Source organism: Pelodiscus sinensis, chromosome 5 (genome assembly GCF_052426305.1).
Source record: "Pelodiscus sinensis isolate ZL-2025 chromosome 5, ASM5242630v1, whole genome shotgun sequence".
Lineage (NCBI taxonomy): Eukaryota > Metazoa > Chordata > Testudines > Trionychidae > Pelodiscus > Pelodiscus sinensis.
In genome coordinates this window covers 115,619,440-115,647,074 of record NC_143056.1, presented here as the reverse complement: position 1 = coordinate 115,647,074, position 27,635 = coordinate 115,619,440, and the positions used below count along the sequence as shown (strand labels likewise).

At 44.1% G+C, this 27,635-nt stretch overlaps 1 protein-coding gene across 3 annotated transcripts in view; it reads left to right on the top strand.

Annotated features, from left to right (window-relative positions):
- SLC67A1 (solute carrier family 67 member 1) overlaps positions 1-27,635 on the top strand; it is a 158,591-nt gene that overhangs the window by 15,083 nt on the left and 115,873 nt on the right. The window contains exons 1-3 of one of the 3 annotated variants that reach the window (XM_014579427.4): positions 13,438-13,574; positions 19,675-19,899; positions 25,083-25,180. In XM_014579427.4, the coding sequence (XP_014434913.3) occupies positions 13,572-13,574; positions 19,675-19,899; positions 25,083-25,180 (326 nt within the window). In that variant the 5' untranslated portion in view covers positions 13,438-13,571. Of the gene's footprint in view, positions 1-13,437; positions 13,575-17,107; positions 17,251-19,674; positions 19,900-25,082; positions 25,181-27,635 lie in introns of those variants that run through there. The other 2 variants (XM_006134904.5, XM_014579428.4) reach the window with 2 other exon arrangements.

The following is a 27,635-nucleotide window of genomic DNA, read 5'->3' as shown; positions in this document are numbered from 1 at the left end:
TCAGGTAGGCAGTGGAATCCAGGTGCAACTTAAGGCTTTGTCTGCACTGGGAAAAAGTTACACAAATGTACATTTTCTTACGCGGTGGCCCATATTACACATCTCTCCAGTTGTTGTACAACTCTTTGCACAGCTTATTGCAAACATAAATTTCACGGAATGCTAGCTCTAGGCTTTTAGCCTCTGGAGTTCAAATGGGGTTTTTGCCCAAGTAAGGACTCTAAAGCCATGTTTACACTACAGAGAAGATTAAAGCAGTTGCAGTTAATCTTCCGGGGTTTGAATTAGCGGATCTAGTGAAGACACGCTAATTCAAACTGAGAGGGGTGCTCCTGTCAATGCTGGTAGTCCTGCTTCTACAAGGAGAAAGAGAAGTCAAAGGGAGAGTTTGCTCCCTTCGACTTCCCGCAGTGTGGACAGCACCAACATTTAAGTTAAGATACTTTGATTTAAGTTGCGCAATTAACGTAGCTGAAGCTGTGTATCTTAATTCAAGTTTATCCCACTGGCTACGTCTACACTGGCCCCTTTCCCCTTATTCAAAGTAGGAATAAGAGCCTCCGGAAAAGGGCGCTTTTTCCGGAGGATCGGGGCCAGTGTAGACGCTCTTTTCCGGCTTTTCTAAAAGCTGGAAAAAAGCGGCGGACATTTTTATTTAAATTTCGCGGGGGATATTTAAATCCCCCACGGATTTCCCTACTACGATAGCTGAAATTAACATGCCCCTTCCGGAAAAGGGGCCAGTGTAGACGAGCCCTTAGTGTAGACTAGGTCTATAGGATCAGGTACAAAGATGTAGACTGCAGGCTTCTTTCGGAGGAAGCTTTTCCGGAAGAGATCTTCCAAAAAAACTTCTTCCAAAAGAGCACGTCCACGCAGCAAAAGAGCATCGAAAAACCGATCTGCTTTCTTGAAAGAGAGCGTTCACACTGAATGGACGCTGTCTCACATGTAAGCTGTGATTACTATGGATGGAGTGGGTACCAGGGCACCTGTGCTTTTTCCTCTTTTCTCTTCTTTTGAAGAACTCCCTCTTTCCAGTCCAGAGCTCTTTTGCAAAAAGGCTTCTTCCTTGTAGAAAGACGTTTACCAATGTCGGAAAAACCCCTCTGTGCTTTCGATTTTTTGCAGAGAGCAGAAGGACACAAAAGGCCGGGGGACAGAGAAGAGGGACACGAAAGGGAGGAGGCAGAGAGCAAAGGGATGTGAAAGGGAGGGGCACAAAGAAGAGGGCCGCAATACTGAGTGTGGCCACCGGAGGCGGCTGCAGCACAAAGAGTGTCCACCTGCCCCAAACCTGGAGCCTGCTCTCCCTAGACAGCTTGCAGGCTGGGGGGGGGGGCATCTGGAGGGGGAGCCACCTCTGGATCCTCCCCTCCACCAGACAGCCTGCAGGCCGTGGAAGGGCTATTGGAGGGCATGGCCAGCCTTCAGAGCTCTGCCCTCCAATAGGCTGCAGGACCAGGGGGCAGTGCCACAAGCAAGGCGCCCCCTGGAGCAGCTGCAGACTAGGGGCTGCCCCCACTGACAGTCTGGAAGCTGAGGCTGGCCCTCACAGCTCCAACCTCCACCCTACAAGTGAGCAGACCCAGATTCCCCCCCAAATCCTCCAGGCGAGCCACCCTCTGGGGCACACAGCTCTGGCCCCTCGGGAGGAGCCACTGGCCAGGGGGCACTACCTTGGCCCCTTGGGAGGGGCCACTGCTGGAGCAGCTCCACACTCGTTGCCACGGTTGGCCCCAGTGAGCCCTCCCGCCTCCCAGCCTTTTATCCTGAGCCCTCTACCCTGTGTCCTGCGCCTCCCACCTTCCTTGACTTCTGCACCCCCACGTCCATCCCCCTGCCCTGAGGCCTCCACCTGCTGTCTTAAGCCCCCCACAGACATCCTAATCCTTTTCCCTAAGCCACCCACCCCTGCCTCTCCTTACCCCTGAACCGTTACTCCAGCCTTTGTTTTCCTTCATTTAAAAAAAATACAATAATTGAAATAAAGTATGTACATTTTGGATTTATTTTCTACCCCCTCCCTCCAAATTACTTCAGTTAAAGACCTAAGCAATGCCAAGTACATCTGCTAGTCATACTGTAAAACCAGCCGAGGTATCTACTCAAAGTGAGTTCTAGTTTAAAAATGATTGTGTTCAAAAAAGTATCCTGAGATTCTGTGGTTATTGTGCATTGCTGATTTACAGATCAAATGCGCTCTGAAAATATAGCTAAATACTCTTCTAACTGCCAGGCCTGCACACTTAAGGTGGATTTGTTCTTTTTATTGCAGCAGCAGCAGTAAGCAAAGCTTCTGCAGGCCAAATGAGGGGCCTCCAAGATAGCTGTGTAGCCCTGACTTCATACTATGCCCTCAGTGTCACATGAGTTGGTGCGTGTTACTGATTGGAATTTAGCAAGCAATGCTATTGATAATGCACAAAAATGGAAAGAATCCACAGGGGCAGCTGGTTTGCAAGGCATGTGGTGGTGCCCAGAATATCCAATGCCTGCACCCCTTTCCCCGCTTAAAGTCTCCCCCCTCCACTTGCCTAAGGCTCTGAGAGGGTGCTTGCATGGGGGAGGGGTGTGGGCAGGACCATTTCTAGTGGGGCACGGGGGCACTCCCTTATCCCAGCTGTTGGCATGTATGTACTTTGGGCCAACATTTTAAAGTTATGTAAGGGTCTAAAGATGCAGAGGAGTGCCTAGTCACCTTTTGGAAAGTGCCGAGGTGCTTTGGAAAATCCCACTATTCGGCATTAATAAAGACTGGGAAAAGAGATAAAATTTGGCCATCATCAAAGGGTCCATGGAAAGCCCCAGTGGCAGTTCTGCTGTACAGATGGGATATCTGCTGTGGTTCCGACATGCATAAGTCATACCACAAGCATCTCTATGTTAGGGCATGCAGAATTGACTTCTCCAGCCCCAGCGCTGAACGAAGGCCAGCACCGATGATCCTCTGGCTGTTGGTTGGAGGACTGTGTTCTATTGTCCCCAGCACTGACAAGCTCACTTACTCAGGAACCATGAATTCAAGCTTTGTGCAGGGGAGTTAATTTCACCCCCAAAGTGACCATGGGTGCACAGGTTTTTACAACAGCACAGTTTGCTGTTCTTTACTGACTTTTTGCAGGCGCTTCTTATCAGGAACTTGGTGCTCCGTTCAGAGTATTTGGACCACTAACTGACCATTCTTGTTTATGTGGTTTTGCTGATGGTGTCTTGAATGCTCAAGTGTTATGAAATCGAGCAGTTGTTTGATTCTGACACAGGTAAATATTTTGGTAAACACAGGAAGCCCAAGACTGGTAGAAAATGTCTCAAACACCCACTGTTTGCAAATTGAAGTGTGTACAGAGAAAATCTACAGAATTCCCACAGCAAACCACAATAAGGGGGCTTCATACAGCATAAATAGTTTATAATTCTCTTATAAAATTATCATCATAGCTTGAATGTCATTTAAATGAGAAACAGCTTTTGCACTCCAGACATTGCTGCAATTCCAGAGAGGGATTATATAGTACTAGTCCAATGAAATCTTTGTATATTGAAAGACTTTATAATTTTTATTTTTATTCAGCTTTAGTCACAAAATACATACCTTTTCTACTTATCTAGACTTTGATCGTAAGAACTGGGCTTTCAGTATGATGTGTGTGTATTCCGGACCCCATGGCTTTGGCCAGTGTCCAGCTGAGCTTGAGATATGGATGAGAATGAACTGACTGATGCTCAACCCAGTAAGACACATGGGCTGGGGCACAACGTTCCCTCTAATTTTTTCCAGCTATGTGTGGAATACATTTTATGTGCACTGAGGCATGTGCAGATGTGCACCACCAATAGAAACACATGCTGCTGGCTGTGGGCTCTCTGCTAATCAGCTGAGCAACATTTGATTCTCTCGTGGGTGGTCACCCATGCGCTCAGTTTACATGGAACACTGGCTGGGAAAAGCAGCCAAAGGAGATGGCATAGGAACAGGAGCGACTTGAGGCCGGCTGCGGTAGCTGGTGCCCCAGGTAGAAGGCACGATCGGCGTTCCCCGCCTGCATAGCCGTCAATGGCCGTGATGTAATCAAGGGGTGCCCCGGTGCCCCGTGACATCATCATCGAGCGCCCGGGCCAGCAGCGTCCTAGGCAACTGCCTAGTTTACTTAGCCTCACGGGCCACCCCTGCATAGGAAGTATCAGTGCCATTGATGGAATGAGTACATCTGCCATTAGTCATGAGTGTTTGTAGTTTATTGGGGATTTTTGTACACCCTTTCCCCCCACAAACTCCCACGGCTGAGCCTATTCAACAGTTAACTCAGCCAGCTTTTTGCCATCAGTCACTAGCTAGGAGGCTGCAATCTTTCCTTTCAAATAAGAATCTTGACACTGTTATCCATGCTTTTGTTAACCCTGTTAGACTATGACAACATGGTCTACAAAGAGCTATCCCTTGAAACCATTTAGACACCGAAAGCAATACAGAACACTGTGGCTTGTTTACTGAGTGAGGATTTTTGCACAGGGCTCCACGCATGTTCACAGTGAATACAAAATTGGTATCCTATCCACAGCTACATCTGCAAAAATGAGCCGCGGATATCTGCATCCACATCTGCAGATGCTGCTACCTGTGGACATGAAGCAGATGTCTGTGTATTTGCAGACTTTAAGCTTGTGGGAACTGACTTCCCATTAGATTCATGATGGAGTTTAAAATGTTTATGATCTATAAAGCCCTAAATGGCTTAGGATCAACCTACCTAGTGTGTACTTGCAAATATGTCTGTATGATGCTACACACGAGTTGACTCTCATAAATTTATACACACACATAATCATTTACATCATGAGGATTATAAATAGAAGAGAGAAAAGTTAAATATAGAAGGGATCTGGAGTAAGAAAATGCAAGGTCCCCCTGCTGCGCACCAGCCTTTAAAAGGTATTTAAATGTATTTAAAAAGCTGGTGCATAGTGGGGGGAACCCAACGCGGGCCAGAAATCAGTTGCCCTGGCTCATGCCAGGTCCCTCCTGCTGTGCTTCGGATTTTCAAATGTATTAAGAGTCGGCGTGCTCTTAGTACATTTAAAAGGCAGAGCCGCAGCAGGTTTAGCTCCCGGGCTAGGAGCTAACTCCCCCGTCGCTCCCCCACTTATCGACTAATTGACTAGTAGATGGAAAATCCATCGAATAGTTGATTAAACTAAGTTTAAAATCCCTACATATAGGTCCTAAGAGAGACAGATAGCACAGTGAGAACTGAAATATATATAGCATTCATTGCAAGGGAATGTGCTAGTATCAAGATAGCTATCCCTAGCAAAACCAGAGTTGTGCATGAAGACTCCATAAAGGAAGTAGGAGGTGGATAAACCTTCCTTTTGGAAACGGAAACCAGCATAAGAAGACAAAGTTTATGGCAGTGATTTGGCTTTTGAAAACAGCCTCCTGAAATCACTGAGGGTATGTCTACACTACCCCCCTAGTTCGAACTAGGGGGGGTAATGTAGTCATACAGAGTTGCAAATGAAGCCCGGGATTTGAATTTCCCGGGATTCATTTGCATAAAGCCGGCCGGCGCCATTTTTAAATGCCGGCTAGGTCGGACCCCGTGCCGCGTGTAGCCACGCGGCACGGACTAGCTAGTTCGGATTAGGCTTCCTATTCGAACTAGCTGTACGCCTCGTCGAACGTACAGCCTATCCGAACTAGCTGTACGCCTCGTGGAATGTACAGCCTAATCCGAACTAGCTAGTACAGCCTAATCCGAACTAACTAGTCTGTGCCGCTTGTAGCCGCGTGGCACGGGGTCCGACCTAGCCGGCATTTAAAAATGGCGCCGGCTGGCTTTATGCAAATGAAGCCAAGGAAATTCAAATCCCGGGCTTCATTTGCAACTCCGTATGACTACATTACCCCCCCTAGTTCGAACTAGGGGGGTAGTGTAGACATACCCTGAAAGACTTCCTTATGGGCAAAATAAATATCTAATGTCTCTTTGACTTCACATTGGAAAATTATGATTTGTGGTTCTATCGGTTCTTATGCTTCAACCACAAACACCATGGACAAAACAAAGCACAGTTCTGTTCTGATGGAATGACATAATCAAATCTGTACCTAATGAAGACAAGCTCATACTTCTGGGAGATTTTAACAGCAGAACTGAAAAAATCCATGAGGCGTGAAGTGGTATAATAATGACCAATGAGTTGGAAGAATGACCAGCAATGGTCTCCTACTGAGTGGGTGTGCTTAGCATGAGCTTATTGTTATCAACCCAAGCTTTGGACAAGCCAAAAAATATAAATCTTCTTGGGATGCAATGTTCCCTCTAATTTTTTCCCTCTATGTGCAGAATAAATGTTATGTGTACCAAGTCATGTGCAGATGTGCATCAGCAATAGTTTACTTACAGGGAATACTGTTTGGATGTATGCAAGATCCAGCATAGTCACCTGATTGACTGTCATTATACAGCAAAAGGACATCAGGGACATGGAGATCACAAAAACAATGTGAGGGACAAAATGTTGGACTGATCACAGCCAGGGTGGAAGAAGATGCTGGGACTTACGAGTACACTCTGCACTGGGCTAATATCCTTCGGAAGCAAGGGGTGTGTCTCTGGGCCCCCACAAGGGAGTGTGGCCTCAGTCAGAAGGGATGGGGCTGCTTTGATGGGTAGTGGAGTGTGCTGGGTAAAAAAACCTTGCCTGATTGTGAAAATGTGTGGGTGGGTGTAAAGGAAGGATTGCTATGAAAAGAATTCTGCATATGCTGATAGGGAGGCCTTTAGTTCTGGTCAATCTACATCTTGATAAAACACTTCAGCATCTCATTTTGGTCTTCCATGAGTTTTAGCCTGCACTGAGTGGTTTGTGTTCTGACTTGCATCTCCATAGCTCCACTTTGTTTCCTTTTCTCTGAAGTACTGAATGATGCAACACATCCTTTATCAGATCCTCCCTTGTCTTCTAAGATTTTTTCCTTCCTTGACAGAATCTGTCTGCTGGTGAACTTGCCTGACTTCTCAAGATCTGGTCTGGAAAAGTAACAGTTAACAATAAAGTGACTGTACTGCTATGACATTTCACTAACATGCACATCGCTGAACAAAACTGGCCACTTTTCTTGTTGCCCTCGAGGCAAACACAGATCTCTCCAGATAATCTGATCATAGTGAGTTTTAAAGCTTCCATATTTTCATCATTAACTTCTGTCTCTGAGCTGACTCCTGTTTCTATCTCTATGCTAAGGGAAGTATCCACACTCTCCTGGGGTGTGGACATGGGGTCCCCACCTAATATTGTGTCCAGTTCTTTATAAAACACAGCGTGTTTTAGGTGCAGCACAAGACCAGCTATTTGCCTCCTTTGCCTTCTGATGTGCCTGCCGGAGTTCCTTCATCTTGGCTCTGCATTGTAGGGTGTCTCACTCATACTTTTCCTTCTCACATGGGGCTCAAAAAATGTGACCGTACATGTCCCAGTTCCTACCGGTCACTCACAGCTGTGATTGCACCAGTACTTCACCCTGCACAGTGATTAGATCCAAAAGCTCTGGGGTGCTCCAAGCAGGAGAACATCTTGTGCGATAACCACACCCTGAGAAGATGCCATGAGGGCCACTACATAAAGAGCCAGACACCAGGAAATCGATTTTAAAGTTCCCAGGGTTTGCTAGTGGAAGGGGTGTATCTGTTTACAGAGCAGCGGCGTTTCAAGCTCTGGCCAGAGTGGCTAATCAGGCATTGTGGGAAACATGCTAGAGTTCAATAAACTGGACAAAAAACCTTCTGTCGTACACTCTACATGGCTGTCGACAGTAAAGGGCGTGTGAGAGAAACGTCTCTCGTGGAGCTGGAAGGTTTTTCTTGCCAAACTGGGCATTTGTTGCAACTTTTGTCGCATCACAATGTGAACGGTCTCCAGGTTTTGTTGCCCCAAAAGATTTTTTGGCAACAAAACTTGCCAGTGTAGACAAGGCCTCATTATTTGTTCAGCATCCCATAGAGCCCCAGTCCCAAACTTTCCCATAAAAATGTTAGTAATAATCAGTCATATCTGAAACCCAATGTGATTTGCACTTTAATATGCAAAAATAACAAAGGCCTTACCAAAAGAAGGAAGCATAGTCGTTTCCATTTTACAAAAAAATGTGCAAGGCAGAATAAGCACACCAGCATTGCATAAGAACAAATTATAAATAATTGCTCGTTGCAATTTAATACCCACACAGAAAGAGCCAAAAGAAATCTGCAGCCAGTAGGAGTCTGATTTCATTGCTGATTTGGACTGTCTCTGTAGTTTTTATGAAAATTCCTGAAGTCTGTGCCATGTGAGTTCTTTTTCCATTCATTAGTGAGCTGTGTGTGTGTACAATTAGACAAAGGAATAAATCAATCAACAAACATCAAACATAATTCTGGCAATATCATACCATATACCCTTTTGTTTGCTTAACTATATAAATCTTTCACCAGTTTGCAAATGAGATGGGAGGATAATTTAAATTGTTGAGTAACAAGCTTGCGGGTGTAGCTTTCTTGTTTGGATGCTTATTAGGAGAATGTTTCTTGATGAGGAAGTTGTCTGTAGTCTAAGGCCTCAGAGGACCATTTCCTTTCTGCTGCTATTCTTAGGATGCAAATCAGACAAGGCGACAGCCCCTGGCTTTGAAGGACCCAGGGTCAAATTCCTTCTTTAATAGTTTAACATCATTAAAGCAGTTTAGCATTACCAATAAGCTTTGAGTTTGTTTGAGGCTATTTCTCCCTCATGTCCCTTCCTGGGTGCTATCACAAGGGATTTAAGAAGGTAGAACCTTGAAGAAAAGTAACAATATAATTGAGGGTTTTTTAAATCTTTTTACATGTAAACTTTAGATCTGACAATGTTTAAAGCATCTGTGGAAGTGAGTTGTAGCTCACAAAAGCTTATGCTCTAATTATAACCCTAATAAATTTGGTATCATGAGCTTTCGCGGGTACAGCCCACTGATGAAGAAGTGGTTTGTACCCACGGAAGCTCATGATACCATCTACATGTTTTGTTAGTCTTTAAGGTGCTGCTAGACTATTTGTTGTTTTTTAAGTTTTTCCAGTTACAGACTAACTTGGCTACCTCTCTGAACCTAATAAATGTATTAGTCTTTAAAGTGCCACCAGACTCCTTGCTGTTGATACTAATATAATAGCTCCCCGACTGTGAAATGTATCTTAGGCCATGTCTACACTAGGAAACTATTTCACAATTAGCAAATTCAACTTAATAACTCCAGATTTAACAAAATTGAACTAGCCTGTCCATACTATAGGGAAGCCTCAAAATTAGTCCAAGGCAGGCTCCATTAATGTGGATGTGCTACCTTGGATTTAGAATCCCAGGAAGTGCCGGGGATTAATTAGTTCGAATTACTCTGGGGAGTAGTTATTTTGAAATAGCAGCACCCGGAGTGCCCACGCAGCTGTTATTTCAAAATAGCTATTTTTTAAGTAGTGTTACTCCTGATGAAAAGCAGGAATACAGATTTTGAATTAAGTTGCCTGTTATTTTGAAAAAATGGGCTTGGTAATGTGGAGGCTCTGCTTATAAATTCGACCTAAGGGGGATTATTTCGAAATCAAGTCCTAGTGTACCCAGGGCTTAGATTCTTATATGGCGCATAGTGCACTAGTACTTGAGTGCCTCAGAATGTAACCCATATTTATCCTCACATCACCTGACAGGTAGAAAAGTGCTATTGTTTTCATTCTATACACTAAGGAACTGGCACAATGATGAAATCCGTGGCAGAGCAGGTAATTGACGCTGTGTAACCCAGGCATTACTATTGCACCATCTCCTCCTCTTAGTGCAAACAGGCCTGAGAAAGCCACGCTGGAAAAGTAGTGTGGAAAGTCTTTGTGCCCCAACTCCAGCGATCTCCCAGGGACAGCTTCTACTGTTTTGAAGTTGCTGGGAGTAAGGGTCCACGCTTGAGGATCCCTTTGGAAAATCAGAGTCCATAACATAAGATTTATCGTAACTTATAACATAAGGCTTGCTGGCATATGCTCTGTGAGTCCAATGACCCTGGACTTCTGACCCTTTCGAATTCTGGGCTGATCCAGAGGCCCAAATGGTGTTCAGCCATGCAGGGCAGGACTGCCTAAACTAAGGGGAAGCTGCTTTAAGCCACTTTCACATGCCATGTGATAGTCCCTGTGGTTAGTGGTCCTTCAGCCTTGTTCTGGATCTCTGTGGAGGGGCTGGATTTCAACCAGCCTGCCCAACCATCTAGAGGAAAGGCTGAAGAGTTCCTATATATATTAAATGGATATTTAAACTACGTAGTAAAAATGGATGTCTACTGTTGAACTGAGGAGACTGTTTATAGAATCCTTGCCATTAATTTATTTAAAAATATAAATAAACTGTCCCCAGCCCCTTTAAAGCTAACATTTTATTTCTAAGCAGTAGCTTGGCTGTGGACAGAGTCCCATGCCCCTAATACACTCTTTTAAAAAAGCCTGGATGCTCACAACCAGAGACATCAGCAGGGATTCTGCCTGAATAATAAAGAGCCATTTAGCTGTGAAAACCCCTGTTCTGAAGATATGATCTGCTTCTGTGATCTTCTAACAATTGCCAGGTAAACAAAAAATCAGGGAGGCGATATTAGACAGGTTGTCAGACAAGTCGTTCCACAGCACTGTAAAACTCAGATAGCTTTCATCCATGAATACAATGAGGAGTGGCAGCTAATGCAATCAGCATATTATTCACAATGGATTTGCCCTGTTTCTTCCTTCCCTACACTTTCTCAACCCATCCTGTCCCTCTGTAATGTGTATTATCTATTCTGTACTAATAAATCCTTTCCCATTTGCTCTAGCAGTAAATTTAGTCCTGCTTTTTCAAAGAATGCCCACGAAAGCTCTTGACACCATCTACATGTTTTGTTGGTCTTTAAAGTGCTACTAAACTATTTGTTGTTTTTTAAGTTTTTCCTCTTACAGACTAAGTCGGTTACCCCTCTGAAACTTTTTTTTTTAAATGTGACAAATTAGTTACCACATGCTATCAAGGGTTATCTAGTCTACTAACTCTAGCAAGGTGCTACAACAGGTACTACAAAGATCAAAGAATTAATTAATACAATTTCCATTTGAAAGTGTCAACTGATTACGCCTCTGAGTCAATTGGCTTCTGTGGAGGTTTACAAGCTGGCAAGGGAGAACAGAATTTAGTCAAATGGTATATCTAATTCTGCACTTTTCAGCCAAACATATTTTTCTCAAACTGCTGTTGACTCACAGCTACATTAATGATGAACCAAGAGGGTGCCAGCTACTAGGACTGCAATGGATGTCTGATGTCAGTGGTGAAATTTGCCCTTTGCTCATAAATTCCATCAAAAAACAGCAGTTCCAAGGTCAGGGTTACAGCAGTATATGGAATGGGGAATGAGAGATGCTGAGGCTTTTTTGTCTCTGTCTAACCAATTTAATCTCTCTCACTCACTTCTTTTTTACATTAATACAGTTAATTATTCGATGTTTGAATATGTCATCCGTAAAGACATTGAGGTTATAACACAGATTCTGCTGGCTTGAGATGCCAAATGGGGTTTGCCTGTACAAAAAACTGGATTTAGATGGTGCCTGCGCATCATTTCAGGCTAGGCTTGGTAAGAAGAATTTTGCACTGGAAACAAGTTAGTTATTATGCAGTGTGGCCCATTAGCAGGGCTACTGATTTCAGATGGGTAGCATTTTAAAAAGTGATGTATGGGACATAACGTATAGGAAATTGGATATGTAAAGTTAGATTGGTTAATTAAATGTAAGGCAATCTTGCAAATAGAGACTTCAGCAGGGCTATTTCGTGAGTAAGCAAATGTGTATTTTCCTTATCAAGGCCAAAAGCTTCACCCACAAAAAATTCAGATGGAAAAAAGATTTCTTTTGTATTTAATTAACTGTAATCCATGAAACTTCCGTGTGCAATTTGTATTGACTAGAATGACTTAACTATTGGATCAAATGACCAAGGGAAGTGACTAAAGAAACTATAGCGTCAGAGGGGTAGCCTAGTTAGTTAGTCTGTAACTGGAAAAAATGTTTAAAAACCAACAAATAGTCTAGCAGCACTTTAAAGACTAACAAAACGTGTATCGTGAGCTTTTGTGGGTACAACCCACTTCTTCAGATGAAAGAAACTATAGTAGGTGTTGACTGTGGAGGAAAGGTTCCTCTTTCTTGAACATGGTAAAAAATGACCTATTTTCATAGATTTTTAAGACCAGAAGGGACCATTATGATTATTTAGTCTGATCCTCCTGTCCCTCACTCATTATAACACAGACTGTAAGAAAAATGGTGGGGGGGTAGGGAAGAGGAAGGACTTCTCCCAAGCCACCATAGTTCAGGAAGCGCTGTCAGATTATTCAGGGTAACTAGATTATGGAAGTACTGTCAGGTAATATAATAAAACCCACCCCATGAGACAAAAATGGGGTTAGGTTTTACGGAAGGAAAAAGGGATGGAAGAAAAAAAAATGCTTGTAGTACTCTGTGTGTGCGTGCACATATGCGCCTACCTGTGTGTACATGTGAGCATGTGTTTATGCACATCATAAAACCCAGGGCTCATTGAAATTTTTTAGAATTAGTTGGGGGGCGGGGTTGGGGGGTTTGGGCTTGTTTTAAATTTGTTATTGTTAACTGTTGAACAATAATCTAGTTTTACAAAATAGGAATTACAACGAAAAAACTCAGGCCCAACATGGAAGGGGGTTTAAATGATTTTTTACAAAAATGGTTATTGAAAGTTTCAGTTTAAAAAAAATCAGGTTTCTGGCATACAAAAAAATGCTGTTGTGGTTGTCATTTAAAAATAATATTGGTAGAAGAAGTGAATCCATACAACTAAAATGGGTTAATTTAAACCACTTTAAATTGAAAACAACTGAGACATTTTAAATAAAAGTAACTTTTCACTTTTTTTAACAGCTCATAAATTTTTTTGAAGATTAAGTTTTATATACTGTAAGTGGTCTGAGACAGGTGACAAGGTAGACCGAGTTCTACATTGTTAAAGGCTAACATACTAAATGTACTATTGTGACATCCTAAGGATAAGAGCTGAGACAGAGCAAAAGACTTTAGGCCCTGAACCAAAGTCCACGGAACTCTTTCCATTGATTTCAGTGGGTTTTAGATCAGACCTTTAAAGATCCACAGAGCTGGTTTGAAATCGGAAAATGAATCTGCCACTGTGCAGTATAGCCACCATGAAATATGGTGAGTGGGAATAAGTAAAAGCAGGAAGGTTCAGTCTCAAATTCTGGGGTGGGCATGATACTGCCCACAGGCCAGATCCGTGCCTACTGCCAATGTGTGTTCAGCTGTCCCTCCCCTCATTTTGCTTTATCCTGCTGCAGAGCTGCTCCCAGAACTCATCTGCTAGCTGTGCAGAGTGGAGAGGAAGAGGGGAGAGAGGGATGTGCAGAAGGCCCTGCCCCTGTACCCCATCTCTGCAGAGCACGGGTCAGGGAGAGGGACACACACAATGGAACTGCTCCTGTTGGAAGCATGGTGAGTGACTGAGATGAGTACCTGTCTTAAGATGCAGAAAAAAACAACACATGGTCTGGTAGTACTTTATAGACTAACAAAACATGTAGATGGTATCATGGTAGACTGGAGTCATCTGAAGAAGTGGGCTGTGCCTGTCATGGCTTCTTCCCCACAGTGGCATGATAAATGCAAAATTGAAGGCCAGCAAGTGTACCGCAAAGCCTTATCTACCAGGTTTTGGTATAAAACTGCCCCCAAAATCTTTAAAACCTAGATTTTGGGAATAAAACTTCCGCTGCCACCACCCAAATATTAATAATGAGATTAGGGAAAGATAATTTGGGAAATCTCACCCCTATTATAAAAATCAGGAGACACAAGTAACCCATGCCAGGTTAATAAAAAGAAAAGAGAAAACTTTTATTATTATAACAATATTGCTGTTGCAAGCATAAGGATCAGATGGAAAGGTATCAAAATATATTCATGGAGGAATTACACCATGGGCTAGAACTTAGTTAAAAAGAAAAGCCAAACATCTCTTAAGCAGTGCCAGATATCAGATCCCATACCCAACCCTTAAAACAATAAAGCCTAACGAAACTACCTAAACTTTACCCTACTTACAGAAGTGAAGAATTGTTTCTTGGAGAGAGAGAGACATGCTTGTCCCTCCCTGTAGCTGCAGAGTTAGCGCTATTTCGAATAAACAGACGCTGTGTAGATGCGGTTATTTCGAGAAAAAACCCTTCTCTCAAAATAACCCTTATTCCTCATACAATGTGGTTTAACAGTTATTTCGAGAGAAGGGTTTTCTCTCGAAATAACCGCGTCTACACAGTGTCTATTAATTTGAAATAGCGCTAACTCAAAATAGCGCCATAAGGCGATTATGCAAATGAAGCATGCAATATTTAAATCCCGGCTTCATTTGCAATTTTGAATTGCTGCATTTGCATCCCTATTTCAAAATAGGATGCAAGCGTAGACGTACCCTCAGGCTACGTCTGCACTGGCACCCTTTTCCGGAAATGCTTAAAACGGAACAGTTTTCCGTTATAAGTATTTCCGGAAAAAGTGCGTCTACATTGGCAGGATGCTTTTCCGGAAAAGCACTTTTTCCGGAAAAGCGTCCGTGGTCAATGTAGACGCGCTTTTCTGGAAAAAAGCCCCGATCATCATTTTCGCGATCGGGGCTTTTTTGCGGAAAAGACTACTGTGCTGTCTACACTGGCCCTTTTCCGGAACAGTTTTTCCGGAAAAGGACTTTTGCCCAAATGGGAGCAGCATAGTTTTTCCGGAAAAACACTGACAATTTTACAGTAGATCGTCATTGCTTTTCTGGAAAAGCAAGCGGCCAGTGTAGACAGCTGGCAAGTTATTCCGGAAAAGCGGCTGCTTTTCTGGAATAAGTGGCCCAGTGTAGACACAGCCTCAGTGTTCTAGTAAGGATGGCTGTAACAGTACTAAGATACAGCGGCTCAGGGCAGAATGCTCTCTTCCTTTTTAAAACTGTGTGGAAAGAAAGCCCAGACCATCTAGTCACAAGAACGTAAGAGTGGCTATACCGGGTCAGACCAAAGGTCCATCTAGCCCAGTGTCCTGTCTGCCAACAGTGGTCAGTATCAGATGCCCCAGAGGGAATGAACAGAACAGGTCAAGCAATCCATTCCTTGTTGCCCATTTCCAGCCTCTGACAAACAGAGGCTAGAGACACATCCCGACCTAACCTGCTAATAGCCACTGATGGACCTGTCCTCCATGAATTTATCTAACTCTTTTTTGAACCCTGTTAAAGTCCTGGTCTTCACAACATCCTATGGCAAGAGTTCCACAGGTTGACTGTTGTGTGAAGAAATACTTCCTTTTATTTGTTTTAAACCTGCTACCTACTAATTTCATCTGGTGACCCTTGATTCTTGTGTTATGATAACAAATAAATAAGGAAAAGTTATTTACTTTCTCCACACCAGTCATGATTTTATAGACCGCTATCATATCCCCCCTTAGGCTATGTCTAGACTGCAGGCTTCTGTCGGAAGACGCTTTTCTGGAAGAGATCTTCTGGAAAAACTTCTTTTGAAAGAGAGCGTGCACACAGCAAAATTGGATTGAAAAAGCAATCTGCTTTTTCGAAAGATAGCGTCCACATTGATTGGACACTATCTCACATTTAAGCTGTAATTACTATGGATGGAGTGGCCATCAGGGCACCTGTGCTTTTTCCTGGAAGCCTCTGCTTTCGAAAAAAAACCCTCTTTCCCATCCACACACACCTTTTTCTGAAAGATCTTTCAGAAAAGAGCTTCTTCGTAGAAAGAGGTTTACTGCTGTTAGAAAAACTCCTCTGTTCTTTCAACTTTTTGTCAAAAGAACACAATAGCAGTGTGGACGTTAATGTGTAGTTTTTCTGGAAAAATGAAGGTTTTTCCGGAAAAACTCTGCAGTGTAGATATACCCTTAGTCATCTCTTTTCCAAGCTGAAAAGTCACAGTCTGATTAACTTCTCCTCATACAGCAACCATTCTATATTCCTAATAATTTTTGTTGCCCTTTTCTGAACTTTTTCCAGTGCCAGGATATATTTTTGAGATAAGGTGACCACGTCTGTATGCAGTATTCAAGATGTGGCTTTATCCACCTTGAATACTGCATACAGACGTGGCAATAAGATATTCTCTGTCCATTTCTTAATGATTCCTAACATTGTTTGCTTTTTTGACTACTGCTGCATATTGGGTGGATGTTTTCAGAAAACTATCCACAGTGACTCTAAGATCTCGCTCTCTCTGGAGTGATAACAGCTAAGTCATGCCTCCTTGTGGGGCTGGACGCTTAACACCAAAGAAGTGGGAATGATCTCAATAGGTGAATTATCAAGAAACATGTGGGAGATACAAGTGGAATCCAGGCCATTCTGATACCTCTCAAAAATCTGAACCCTGCTCAGCAGGTCCACGCTACCTCTTAGAGGAACTCTGAAATCATACTGACAAGTAGTAGCTTTTGAAGCATTTTGCATTGTAATTTCAAAGAGGAACGTGTCACACCGAGCAGCTACTCTGTAATACATTGGCTCATCCAAAATGAGCTGGTTTTAATACTGAAAATTTGGACCTCAGAGTTTAATTTTAGGTGTACCCTTTTTAGAGTCTTGTACCTTAAATACGTTGATCCCTAGGCTATACATGAAAACTGGCATCTCCGTTCTTGCCGGTAAAGCTCAGGTCAATCCAAAGTGCACTCAGGGAGAAGACATACAGATTTCTTTTGACAGTGCTGTATGGTGTGGGAAAAGTAAGAGTGCACGTGGCCAAATCCTCAGTTCCTTTGGTGGCCTTTAGATAGGTTGTTTTCAGCTCCACTTTCAACATGCTGATCAATAATCTCACTGAAAAATTTTAAGTGCAAGTGAGCAGTTTTTCCTATAAGCGGTAAATAATTACATTTTATTTGGACTGGCTTTCTGATTGTCTGGAAACTTCTCCAACAGAGTTTTGCTATTCACATTACTTTCACACCGAGTGTTATAATTTGTTCACGGTCCCCTGTTCCATCACTTAAACCAGGAAGTTTTGTTTTACTCTGTTTGCTGCGCTCTCTTGCAAGAAATTCAGCTGCTGAAGAATCTATTCTTTCTTGCTTAGATGAGTTGAAAGTTTAGCACCAATCTTCCACGAAATCAAGTCACCCTGTAAGTAAATTCCTCTTTTTTAGTGACAAATGTGATCCTGGTTTCATAGGGGTTTGACTGTATTGAGCACAGAGTTTAGTTTACAATATCAGATTAGTTAATAATCTCTTGTGTTGCTTTCAGCTATTCGTGCTGCAGCTCATTTGGCAAAATGTGGTGTTGCTGTGAACTCTCTGACTAGGGTAATACCACCTCCCTCTGTAACATGAAGCCTCACACATTCCCCTATTTATTTGTTTTGTGGTAGTGCCGAGAACCCCTGGCATGAGTCAGGACCCCATTGTGTGAGACTCTGTACAAAAGCAGAACAAAAAGATGGTCCCTGATCCATAGTGTATAATCTGCCTCCCCCACAGAGTTTAAAAGTTGTAATACAAGGACCTGCCGGTCCAACCTCGCACCATTCCTGAAAATGCACACAGGTCACTTTACAGATGTGCCAGTGTCACTGTTTATCTTGAATCTTGCAAAATTTGGTATTTTTCTTAGAGCCTCAGCTCCTGGACTCAGGGAAATGAGGTCAGTTTCCAGCCTTCATTGCAGAGAAAAGTTTCAAAGTGTGACCTGTACAGGTTCAGAAACAAGAGGCCAAAAGTTTGTTGTTTTTAAAATATAATTTTTTAAGCCGATCTTGTGGGCTTCTTGTGAATTTTGAACACTTAGGCTATATCTACATTGGCGGGTTCTTGCGCCAGAAATATGCAAATGAGGCTAAGTGTGGAATATCGCTGAGCCTCATTTGCATATCTAATGAGCCGCCATTTTGTGGAATGATTATTTTACGCTGATGATTACACTGATTATTTTCAGGAATAACGGCATTGCGCAAGAGGATTTTTCTTGCGCAAGAAGGGGCAGTGTAGACGCTTCTTCTGGCGCAAGAGCCTCTTCTGCAAAATGGCGGCTTATTAGATATGTAAATGAGGCTCAGCAATATTCTACGCTTAGCCTCATTTGCATATTTCTGGCGCAAGAACCCGCCAGTGTAGACATAGCCTTTGGGTGGGTAATCGTGGTAGTTTCATTGACTTCAGGGGTGAGGGGTGGCAGGTTCTGTCTGTGCAGCTCTTAGCACAACGGGGGATCTCGGCTTGATGCAGGAGCACTGGTTGAGGATCTGTGGTGGGTGTTCTGTAGAAGGTCAGACTCCATCAGTGTGTCTTAAACTTTTGAAAACCTGAACCACTGTCAGGAACAATCAGCTGCCTTGCACTCTCTTCATGTGTTCTTCAAATCCTCATCTGAATTGATATGACTTCCGCCTTGCCCCTTCAGCCAGTCCTTTATTCCTGCAGTCGGGGGCAGCACCCCATAGTAAGGCTGGTCTAGCACATCACACTCAGCCCTTCTGGCCTTAAAATATGAATGGATCACTGATCCCAAATCTGGGCCTTTGGACCACATGGTTATATATAAATATTAAATAATAACAAGTGGACATGGCATATGTGAATCTATTAACTACAATGAATGGCAAAGCTGTGACTAAGTCAGGAAGAGAGTGCCTGCAGCTGATCACCCATTTGAAACCTTAAAAGCGTGGAGTAAATGCATTGGAGCCAAAGCTCTGAGTTGTTGGCTCTGTATCTTACCTAAACATCACAGGTTGCCCTTTACATTCCCTTTTAGAGCCATTGGGTCTAGTTCTGCTTTAGGTCTAGCTGCAGATTACCTTGGATGTCTGTGACTGAGTACAGGGGTCAGTCCCATATCTGCCCAGATCCAGTAAAAGTAGCACAAAGACTCAGGGCTTGAGCATGATTCTCCATCAAGTTTCATTTTCAGCTTTTACAAATAAATACTAATGTTTGTTTTGGCTGGCCATTTTTTGCTTTTTAAAGAGCCAGCACTTTTAGAGAAGTCAAACCAGCCAGCTGAATAGACAGCAGGGACTCAACATGCCCCTAAAGTGCTGATGCAGTAAAAATTAAAACGTAAGCAATTGTTGTGCTCTGTAATCTTAGCCCATTGGTACTGAGTTCAACTACTAGGATTGCCAAGCCTCCTGTCTATCTCCAGGTGACTAAAATCAATCCTAGAGATTTTAATAGGATATTTTAAGAACATAACATTTTGTCATGCTGGGGAAGGAAAGGAGGAAATATCTCCCGGAATAGCTTCATTCAGAATTGGCAACCCTATCAACTGCATCTCTGCCAGGATTCTAAAGATGGCCTTCTTCCTTAACACTACGAAATTGTCTTAATCCAGTGGTTAAATCTAGAATGAAAAAGTGAACCACTCCAATGTCTTTAACCATTAACACCGAGTGTCTTTATTTGTAAACATTAAATTAAAAAAAAAAGATTCAACAAAACATAGTGACTCAGCAACTTTCACGCTCTTAAGTGTACAACTTCAAATATGACTTTTGCACCGTACATGTAAATGAGTTCAAGTTTCTAGTTGAATGTTGCTTTTCAGGTTGCATTTCAGTCTGGGCAGTGTGCTGTAAGCTATTCCCTGGGCGGCATGAATGAAGGAGCCAGCCCTGGAGAAGAGAAACAGGAACTGAAATTCAAGAGAGTGGTCTTGCAGGACCAAAACAAGCCAGAAAATATGATCCAAAGGCAACAGGTGATCCGGCTCACCTATCTAATCACAGCTGTGGACCTGACCTGCTTGTTCATGCAGATTGGACTCATTCCAGTGAGTACCCTTTGAGCCTGCTTTAATAGAGCAAACCACTTTCTTTCAACACAGACTGTTCAGTTATTCAACAACATTTAAAGGAGATTTTCTACCAGGAAATAAGGGAGGAAGTTTAGATCTGATTAGACAATTGGATGTAAGTGAATGCAGTAGCTTTTCACATGGCAGGTGGAGAGTACATACTTTAATATGTGCCAGAACTTGCCAGACTGAGTGCTGGCACCACTAGACTTAGCAGTTCATAGCTCTGGACCAGGCTTGTTGCATCAAGTATGAAAGTTAAAAAAAATTGCTTGTCTTTGGCATCGCTTTCATTACCACTTAAGCACAGCAGGCAGATGATTATTATTTATATTGCAGTAGTGCCTAGAGGCCCCCTCCAGACATGTGCCACATTGTGCTGAGCCCTGTGCAAACACAAAGTACAGCCCCTACCCCAAAGAGTTAGTAATCGAAAACACAAGCTGTACTAGGTAAGTGTCAAGGCTGTTCCCCGCTTGCACTCCAAGCCTGCCAGAGACTTGAAAAATACTCTGTCGCTAAAGGCTTCTGTTAAAAACTCCGCAAGGTCACAGATTCCAGTATCTTGGATTGGTATCGCTGCCACCACCCAAATGCAAAATTCCTTTGAGAACCCAGGAAAGCACACTTGGGAATTCCTTCCTTCCCTGAGCTCTTTAACCCTCCCTCTGGAGAGAGCATGAGAACTGTAATTTCTCTTAGTAGTTTGCCTTTGCAAATGTTAGGCATGTGCACACAAAACCTCATGCCTTCTAGGACACAGGAATCAGATCATCTTGAAAGAGTGATTTTTATTAACAGCAACAAAAAAATCACACCTGGTGAATCTTTACTTGGTTGCTACGTGTTACAGAGCAATTAAAAAAAATAAAAATGAAAAGCACAGAGAATTGCTTCCCTGAGAACTAGTTTGGCAAGTTACAATGTGAGGGAGGGGGGAGCTAGTTAGATGACTCAGCACAGAGAAGTTCAATAAACCCAAAAATAAAGAAAATAGCCTGATTGCATCTGACTAAACATTCCTTTTTCTACTCACATAGCTGCAGTTTCAATACTTAATCCTTCCCTAGGCATGGGTGTCGCTGGATTCTCCATGCCTGGCTCCCGGTCTTGTTTCATGTCCCCCTAGGCTCTGCTCTGGTGACACAACAGGAACAGGAGGCCACAGCTTCCAATTCAAAATCCCACACTCTTGTTTCCATTGGCGCTCCTGGCCTCCTGCCACCTTACTTCCTGCTTCCCTAGCATTCCTGAATAGGGTAGCCAGATGTCTGGTTTTGAACCGGACAGTCCGATATTTGAGCTTTCTGTCCGGGAAACAAATTGAGCAAATACCAGACATATAAATGTCCGGTATTTTCTAATTAAGTAAGTTTTATTATTATCATAAGTATCAGTACGTAGTTGCGTACTGCGTGAGTGTGTCTACTAGCCCGGCAGTATGCAAGTACGCAGTAGAGCAAACAGGGTTGTGGGCGCGGCTGGGGTAGGATGGAATCACCCCGGGATTTGCATGAGCCTGGGTCAGCCCCGCTCCCCCCAACCTCCTTCTGGCCAGCCCTGCTCCCCACTGGCCAGTTCCCCCCCCCCAATATCCCTTGGCCAGCCCCGCTCCCCCTGACACTTCCTGGCCAGCCCCGCTCCTTCCAACCCCCTCCCGGCCAGCTCTGCTTCCCGCCAGCTGGGACCCCCACCCCCCCCGAATTCCCCTGGCCAGCCCCACTCCCCCCGATCTCTCCCAGCCAGCCCTGCTTCCCGCTGGCTGGCTCCTGTCCTCTCTCCCCCCTCCACCCTCCTGGCCAGCCCCGCTCCTCTCTGGCCGGTTCCCCTCCCAGCCAGCCCCGCTCCCCCCAACCCCCTCCTGTCCAGCCCTGCTTCTCACTGTCTGGTTCCCCCCCCCCCCCCCGATCTCCTGGCCAGCCCTGCTCCCCTCCCGTCCGGTTCTCCCCCCCCTCCCCCGAGATCAAGTGTGTCCAGTATTTTTTTTAAAACATCTGGTAACCCTATTCCTGGGGTCTCTCAGATGTGATCTGAATGGCTGGAATGTTCAGAAAGGATATTAACACAATACCCCCCATTCATCACAATAGGTGAATTAAGAAGCAGGCTTGGAGCGGGAACATAGGGTAACAGCAATAGAATATCTTAGCATAGACTGCTTTGTGGTTCATACGTACATGTAATAAGCCAGGCTGGAGCTGTAATCACAACATGACACTTGTCTAGTGGCTCCCAGGTGGCAGCTTTCTGTAGGCACCATGTAAGAGGTGAGTTTGCAGGAGGGATTTGAAAGGTGATAAAAGGGTTTACAGATTTTGGCAGGACACTTTGCCCTTATGTAAAGAGAGCAAAGGTGCTTGTGGGACATTGACTCTGGCCCTGTTGTCTAAGTTGTCGCAGTATTTTCACTGGCCAAGAGGCATGGGTGGTAGGTATCATTGGCTGGGAGAGACTGTGCCTCGCCAAACAGCCTGGTGTGGCCCCTCCTTTGCTCCACCCCAGTCTGACTCTCCAGTTTCTGGAATTCTGTCCTGGCCCAGGCTAGCTGGGGCTGAGGTTGTCCGGTGCTGGGGCTACATTGCCCACCCTCTGTTTGGACTGCACTGCCCACCTGGTTGGTGTTCCAGGACTGGGAGTGCTGCTGCCACACTACCAGGCACTCTGGGGCTGGCGGAAGTGGGACCATGATACCTAGTGGTCTGGGACCAGAGCACTGCAGCGAGGTGCAGAGAAAAGGGAGCAACAAATAGTGGGGGAGGGATGGAGTCTTGGACTGAAGGGGAACAGTGGGTCTGGCAGAGGCTGGGAAGCCCCAGCCCTGGGGAGCCCTGTTGACAGTGGCCCCAGACTCCAGGGAGCCCCACAGCTCAGAGAGGAGCCCAGGAATGGGGTCAGTGGCCAGCAAGGGAGCATCAACCTCTCTGGCAAACTGTCTGGTTCAGGACCTGAGGGTGCCGGAGCAGGGAGGTCCAAGCTGTAATCAGTAAAAGTTTTCAGACTGCAAAATATTTTGAGTTGAATATCCCTTTACATATCCAAAGATAACATTGGAATATTAAGTGCTGGCTGGCTACAAGTAGTATTTAGGCCAGGCTACAAGAAGAAAACTATTTGCTGTAATTTTTGAGCAACTTCCTACATATGAACATATTTAGGCAGATTAAATTGATGCCATGAACAGTATCAGGTGTTGCAAGCTACTCCATGTGGCAATGCAAGGTGGCTGTCTCATTTACAACATGTATTCAGTTCATTTAGTGCTAGTAAAAGTGCCAGATTTACAGTGCCAGCGACTCTGTGCACAGGTGTTAGTGAGTGCTTCAGAAGCTTCATTATGTTATGTTCACACTACACATTACAAAGCACAAGCCTGAGTCTGAAGCCTCTGTCCCTCGGGCACAAGGTTTTTAGGGCGCCTCCCATGCTGGGGCTGTGGAGGGGACTGGAAGTACACATGCCATTTTGTTTGTGATGTTTACTCGTAGCCCAGCTGGCTCGATTAAACCTGTGGGGTGGTGACATGACCACAAGAGCCTCCTGGGCAATATTCAGAGGGATGTGCCCTACATATTCCAAGGCATGGGAGGGCTATCTAAAACCCTCCCCTTCAGCATTAGCTGAGTGATTAAGACCTTCCTTGTCTGCCTCAACATACTAAGTAAAAGCAAGAGACAAAGTGGGTGAAGGAATGCCTTTGATTGGACCAACTTCTGTTGGTGAGATGAGCTTTCAAGCTACACAGAGCTCCTCTTCATGTCTGGGCAGCACGCTCAGCCTGTCACAGCTAAATACAAATAGAAGAGATTGCTTAGCAGAAGTAGTTAATACATATTCTAAGAGACAATTCAAGGGGGAGTGGCCCAATAACACCCCTGTAGCCATGGGAGTTAGTGGGTTACAGATAGTTGTTATTGGAGCATTTATTGCATTGGATGCCCCTAATGTATGGCTTTTTACAACAGTGTGGGTGAATCCAAACCTGGACACGACCCTGCGGGGGTTGGGAGCTGGCCCTCCCAAGTTGGAGGGACAGGGAGCAGAAGCCAGTTGCCTTGCGCTTGGAGCTGCCGGCTCCTTCTGCCAGCAGCCCTGTGTGCAGGGCGACTCCCGCCTAGGTGGTTAACCTGTTAAACTAAAGGTTTAACCGGTTAACGGATTAACTGGGATTCTACATCCCTAAACCAAACTATCACTGTGCTCTCAATGAACTCACACTGAAAAATGATACAAAAGAAAAAAATCCTATCGCCTATGGGTGAACAGCCTCATCCTCAAAGGAAACATTGCAAAGCCCTGGGAGCCTAACTTTATAACGCTGTGCTAGACTCAAAAAATCATAGTTTTAATACAGGCACTGGATTTATGGCTTATTACAAAAACTGATACCCCTGCCCTTGTCGTTCTATGACCACTTCCCTTGGAATGGTCCATTAAAATATGTGCTAACTACTTATGCTAATCTGTCTGGTCCATCCTGTGTTTGGCTGTGACACTGAGTACCTTTCCTAGACCCAACGAATAGTGCTGTGTAGCTTGAAAGCACATCTCTCTCACCAGTGGAAACTTAACCTATAAGCAGGGCTGGCCTTATCATGAGGCGAACTGAGGCGGCCACCTCAGGTGCCAGAATGTGTGGGGGGGGGGGGGAGGGAAGGTGCCACTAGGACCCAGAGTGTAGAAAATTGTGTCTGCTGCTGGTGCATATGTATTCTCTCTGCTCTAGATGCACAGAGATGGTGGAGTGCTGTGCTGGAGGAAGGCGGGCACAAGAGACATAACAGGCAGGCAGGAGAAAAGGTGGCATGGGGGCATCATTTGAGCTCCCCGCCTCAGGTGCCAAAATGTTGTGGGCTGGCCCTGCTCACCTTGTCTCTCTAATGTCTTGGGGTCGACACAGCTAAAACAACACTGCATGCAAAAGGGTAAAAATAGAGAGCTAGGTCCATAGTGCTGGCTGATGATCTGGGCCAGAGACTTTTGATTTTTATCCAATAACTTCTCTATTCCTTATGCTCTGTGTACTGCATCTACAGCTAAGCGCAATTGCTTTACTTTGCACTGAAGCACATGATCACTAGCAGTCCTGTACTTACTAACATTAAGCTCTTCTTGAGCATTCAGAAATGTAACATACTTCACTTTTTCTGTGCTTTATTTAGTACTTGGCGAAGAACCTGGGATTGGATTCGGTTGGATTTGGATACCTCCAGACAACCTTTGGCGTTCTGCAGCTTCTGGGAGGTCCTATTTTTGGGAGGTAAATAAGAAACCATTCTTGTGAACCTTCCATTCCCGACGAAAATCAGAATGATTTTTTTTTTTTTTAGTATAAATCTACTTTATTCCTAGCTCTGGATCTTGGGGAAATATTCTAGGAAGCCATCCAGATTTACTAAAAAAGCTACAGAGGTATAAATATTAATTAAAAATATTGTAACAAATTAAATGACTTTTGTTTTAGTTAATAGAATCATAGAATAATAAAACTGGAAGGGACCTCAAGAGGTCATCATGCCTGCACGCATGGCAGGACCAAGCACCATCTAGATCAGGGGTGGACAAAAGGTCCTCCACAGGCCAGATGCCTCCCACCAAGCAATCAGGCCAATGAGAGCCTGGGGTGTGGGGGAGGGTGTGAGGTCTCCTCCCGCCTTGCAAGGGGCACAGCACTTCTAAGCACCACAGGCTCCTTGCAGGATGGGGAGAAGGGTGGGAGGAGACTTTGCACGCTCCCCCCACTCCCAGGTCAATCAGGGCTTGGGGGCGGGGGGAGCACGTGAAGTCTCCTTCCACCCTGCAAGGGGCTCAGCACTTAAAATCAACCACCTGCTCATCTGGCTGTTGACTCTAAGTGCAGTGCTCCCTTGCAGGGTAGGGGCAGGGAGGGAGAGACTTCATGTGTTCCCCCTCCCCCAGGCCTTGATTGACCTGGGGGTAGCGGGGGGAGCATACAAAGTCTCCTCCCACTGCCAGGGGCACAGTTACCTAGAGGGAACTGCCAGATGTTCAGAACAGCTGGCGGTTCTTTCTGGGGGAGGCGGGACAAAGATTTTGCCTTCTCCCCCACCTCCAGACCAATCAGTCCTAGGCCTGTTCCTTCTGCTTGAAGTTCCACCCCTTTCAGTGGCCTGGGGTCCCGGTCAAAAATTATTGTCCACCCCTGATCTAGATCAGTGTTTCTAAACCTTTTTTTTAAATATAAAGTACCCCTTTTTCAAAAAAGAAATAAATTATAACTACCCCCAGATTCTACAGTTTTCAGACACACCATTTTTTTTCTACCATTGCAACACATTTGTTTAAACAACTTAATCATAGCCGCACAGGCAATGACATTTTTGGATGTAAAAAGTACAAAAATAATAAAGTGCCATAAAACTTAAAACAAAAATTCAGTTTTCTCCAAATTTCAGTTGTCTTGATGTACCCCCAAGACTTCTCTTGAGTACCCATGAGGGTACTCTTACCACCGGTTGAGAAACACTGATCTAGATCATCTCTGACAGATTTCTCTAAATTTGATTATTTGGACCCAGGTGTACTTAGCTAAAATATTTGGAACCTGCAGAGCTTGTAGTCTAATGCCATAATCCTGTAAACACTTACTCATATGAGTAACTTCATGAACACAAGTAGGACTGAGAAACCCAGAAGATGCATGTAACTTGGCTTTTTTATTAACCAGTGCTATTACTGAGTTGTTCCAGTGAGAATCATAAAATTGTTGTGCATGATTCAGATCTTACTTACAATGTCATTGCCCTGTGTCACAACAAATGACTTCAGTGCAGGTGTTCCTGATTTACACTAGTGTCAGTGAGATTAAAATCAGGACTCTATATTTACAGTTCAAACAGCCCTAGCAAAAGAAAGGCAGGGGAAAGGCATGAAGTTCTCCTGTGTTTCTGCCACTGAGCAGTTGCAGGAAATTGCTGATATGAGTGTTCCAAATAGAAGATGAGCTGGCATTGAAAAACCTAACAGAGATGGAGACTGTACAGCAGATAGGACATTGTCCCTATACAGAGATGCACAGAAGGAGAGGCAGAGTATGTGGGTAGGGCACTGGATTGGCAGGCAGGAGACTTGGGTTCCATTTATATCTCTGCCACTGCTCTGCATTGACCTTCGGAAGGTTGTTTTTCTGATCTTCTTTTTTCTGCCAGCAGGGACTATCTCTTTTTTAGCACAGTAGAGCTAATAGGTGCTAAGTGGATAGAAATTAATAAAATAATAATAATAATTAATAATCAACTTCCCTATCAGCACAGTACAGAAATGAATTCCTTCTTATCTACAAATCTGAGGTGGTATTTGTGGCATAATTCAAGTGATTTTTCTATAAATGTGCAAAGCTGTAGGAAATTTTTTCTGATCCGAATTTGTGAGAAGTGGATCTTCTGAAGTTCTTTTCTTTCACTTTGGGTGGAATACCAACTAATGGCAATGAGAGATGCATGCAGGGATGAGAGAATCTGAAAACAGGACTCTAATTAGGGTCAGATCCTTGTGTAAAATTTGTACAGCAAAATTTGCTGTATAAATCTGAGATTGAAACTTCCATGGGTGGTACTGTAAAAACAGTTTCTCATAATGTGGAAGTAGATATATAAAGGGGAATGCCTTATCTTAGTTAAAGGAAATAGAGATTCACAAGAAATCCCTTATTTACATTTTTCAGACCTCGTATTTGGGTTGAGTATGATATTGAG